Source organism: Plectropomus leopardus, unplaced genomic scaffold (genome assembly GCF_008729295.1).
Source record: "Plectropomus leopardus isolate mb unplaced genomic scaffold, YSFRI_Pleo_2.0 unplaced_scaffold26783, whole genome shotgun sequence".
NCBI lineage: Eukaryota > Metazoa > Chordata > Actinopteri > Perciformes > Serranidae > Plectropomus > Plectropomus leopardus.
The window spans coordinates 1-3,405 of NW_024629138.1; the positions used below are offsets into that span (position 1 = coordinate 1).

The following is a 3,405-nucleotide window of genomic DNA, read 5'->3' on the forward strand; positions in this document are numbered from 1 at the left end:
TGTGAGCAGCAGAGGGAGCGCTCAACTTTACTGACAGGACTCACTGGATGAAATTCAGGATTTTGACAGCAGTTATCACATCACTCAAAGAAGAAAAACGGCAAGCGTAAAAAGGTCTGCAAATTGGGAGATGAATGAGACTACGGAGCTCTTACCCTTTTAGCCGCCATGTAACATTGTTATTGTTTAGAAAGTGCTGCCTGGCACGTGTTAAATGACACTGTTGTATTAAGTAAATCTTTTGCTCTTGGAACATCAGAAAGCTGCCCAAAATCACACACTGCAGCAGCATTATGCCAACGTTGTTTCATGCTGTGTAAAATTTCAAAAGCGGCTTCAAAGAATCGCCTTTAACTGCGTAAAAAGGGCTGCAGAGACGGGAACTTACCAGACCGGGGATCCCAGCAGACTCCTCTCCACCAGCCTGTGGAAGTGCAGACTGACCATGATGAAGGCCACACCGTCCTGACCCTACACACACAAAAACACATTTTCATTTTTGTTAGTTTCCCGTGTTTTAGAGATGGAAACACAGATGGGAAACTAGGATAAAACAAGAGAAGTTACAGTCTTCCACAAAGAGCTATTCTGTGCTGCTGGTCTTTATTTTGCACATAATCACACTGTTATGTGTTTGCAGCCACGACCACTTTTACACTGTAACTTGTGTATTACTGATGTTGCTCATTCGAGTCTGCAGGGTTCATACACATTTTTATCAATGAGTTTCCAAGACTGCCATCAATACTCATTAACAGTTCTTTTTCATTACTATATAACAGCTTTTTATACATATATTACTTAAAAAAATAATTATTTCAGACAAGGATTAGAATTTTGAAATGTTTAAACAGACCGTTGGGACTGGGGAGGGACTTGTGTTTTTTATTTGGGCTTTAGCGGAGGGCATCCAACTTTAAATGATATGAATGAATCTAGATTTTCCACAGATGTGTCGGGCTGAGTTTTTATGAAACGTGCCAAAATGCTGAATATTTCGCTGTAATGACACGATGAACACTTACCCTCCAGACGCCTACGATGAAGCCGGGCTGGAGATGCATCAGTTTGATTAGTTTGTCTTTGCCAATGCAGTAAGCACGCGGACCCCTCTTGTCCAGCTCTACGATCAGAGAGCGCCAGCCGGGCCTGATGAAGAGGAAGAGGAAGGAGCGATGAGGGAGGGGGTGACGGAGGACGTGAAGGCGTAATAAAGGAGGACGTAAGTGTGTCTCACCTGCTCTTCAGTGTGTCCTGCCTGACTCCAAACAGCTGGATGTTTTTTATTTTATGGTATTTGGGGAGCATTCCTCCGTTCCAGCGGACGATCACGGACGACTCAAAGAAAAACACTCGGCTCTGCTTCACTGTGATCTCATGCCCCCCAAAATCTGAGACCGTCAGCTCCCAGCTCACATTCAGGCTCCTGGAAAAAAAAAAAGACAATACAACTCAAATGGCATAATATTAGACATCTAGAGGTCGAAAAAAGCTTTAAGCTGCCTCATTTTAAATGAACATCCCACCAAAAAACAATAACGGGAAAATAGGATTAAGATGGATTGTCTATCTACAGAGCATTTTTAAATTTCTAGGATTATTTTCACAGAATTGGACTTAAACAAAAAAAAGAATATAAATCAACAAGTGCACAACATTTTAAAATGAAGAATCGGTACAAACGGACAACCTCTCGTACCTGAGGACCCACTCTGTCTGTTTGGGTAAACCAGTGTAGGGGCTGACGTCTTTCATCTCTCTGCTCCACATCTTCATTTCCTTTCCAGCCATTGTCCTAAAGTACATCCTCTTCCAGTGGCCCGTGGAGCGACCCTCCACCGCCGCTGGGTCATCCTTTGTCGCCACATCACCCGACCACAACTTCAACTTCCACGTTTGATTTTCAAACTCTGACATGTAAATCCTCTGCCACATAACGCTGCCGTAAAAGAAGGTAGAAATACTGGGAAATACTTCAGATACTGAACACAAGATTTACAATGACTACAATATTCTGTACAGGTACTCAGTGATGTCCCAACACGATCCCAGTGCCGGTGTTGTGGGACTCTTCTGTATTATTATTTAGCAGGGGGGTCGCCAAGGTGTGACTTTTTTATTTAAAACAAATATAAAATAATACCGTTTCAATTTATATGTTCCTAAGCCAAAATTAAAAACACAAGTCTTTCCTCAGTGCTTACATTTCCTTTAAGGCCTGACCTATTTTGCAGCAGCAATTCCCCCTTATAAATAACGAGCAGTCCCTATCTATAACCACCGAGGGAGGCCGGCGCAGCGACTAGGAGCATTCGCACGACCCCGAGTCCAGTTAAAGTCTGACTAAAGTGTTTACATGCCTGAACAGACTTACTCGTCATTGGAAAGCCGGTAGAAGAGCTTGCTGACGTGGCTGATGCAAGACAGCGAGGAGGCGTCCAGGTACGACAGAATCTTGAGCAGAATCTCGTACGGCAGCCTGAAAAAAAAGTACGGAGGCTTTACGGTAACGAACTGACACCAATGTTTTTTATTCCACCTGCAGGTGAAAGTTGAAGCCGGTGCTCAAATAGCTGATATGGCAGTTGCACTAATCCTGTGACAGTTGTAAGAAGATGTTGGGGAAAGATGCAGTGGTCAAATCCCTCATCAGTTTTTGGTGACTTTCTTGGTAATCTACAAAAAAGTGTCCAATATCATCTGACTTCACCCTACTGAAGTACAGTACTTGTAAATGTTTATTTATTTAGTGATAATTTTTCATATTACATAGTACTTAGTACACAGATGAATAGTATTTTGCAGTTTAAGTCCACATTGTACTGCATAAAAGACTGTTACCGTTTCCATATAATAAAATGCATTCAAAACTATTTCGGGCATATTTTTTCTACTTCTTTAGGCTGCACAAGTGACATATCTTTCTAAAAAAATATGTTTACACCAATGCAATGTGTTCCATAATAATAATAATAATAAACATCTATTTTAGTCAAGATAACAATTATGAAAGGTGTGCTGTAATAAAAATGAGTGGATTCCACTGATTAAATGCAGTCATTGATTTTTTTGTTATTTAATACTTATTTTTCGTTCTTTATCTTTCTCTTTTTTTCTGTAAATAATGATGAAAAATCGTAGATTTTTGAGCATGTGGTTGTATGTATATATTTAATTAATTACAGTACAGTTTTAAATGAATAAGGTAGCTAGTTGATTAAAATGCAATAACTTATGGAGAAGGGTGGGATTAAACAAGCTTTTTTTCCTTCTTTTCACTCCTTTTTGAATATGTAAAGCAAGTTATTGTGTATTTGACCATTTCTTTTGCTTTATGTTTTTAATTATCAGTAATTACTTTTTTGTATAACATTTATTCTATGTCCTTTTTTACTTGTTTGAAAT

At 39.7% G+C, this 3,405-nt stretch overlaps 1 protein-coding gene across 1 annotated transcript; it reads right to left on the bottom strand.

Annotated features, from left to right (window-relative positions):
* Nucleotides 1-388: 388 nt before the first annotated feature.
* Nucleotides 389-2,479, bottom strand: LOC121937597 (F-box only protein 15-like; the record flags this gene model as incomplete). Its single annotated transcript, XM_042480929.1, has 5 exons — nt 389-471; nt 1,026-1,149; nt 1,238-1,426; nt 1,700-1,939; nt 2,375-2,479. Coding segments are annotated over 5 exons (741 nt in total), but the record flags the coding sequence as incomplete, so codon positions are not given.
* Nucleotides 2,480-3,405: the final 926 nt, after the last annotated feature.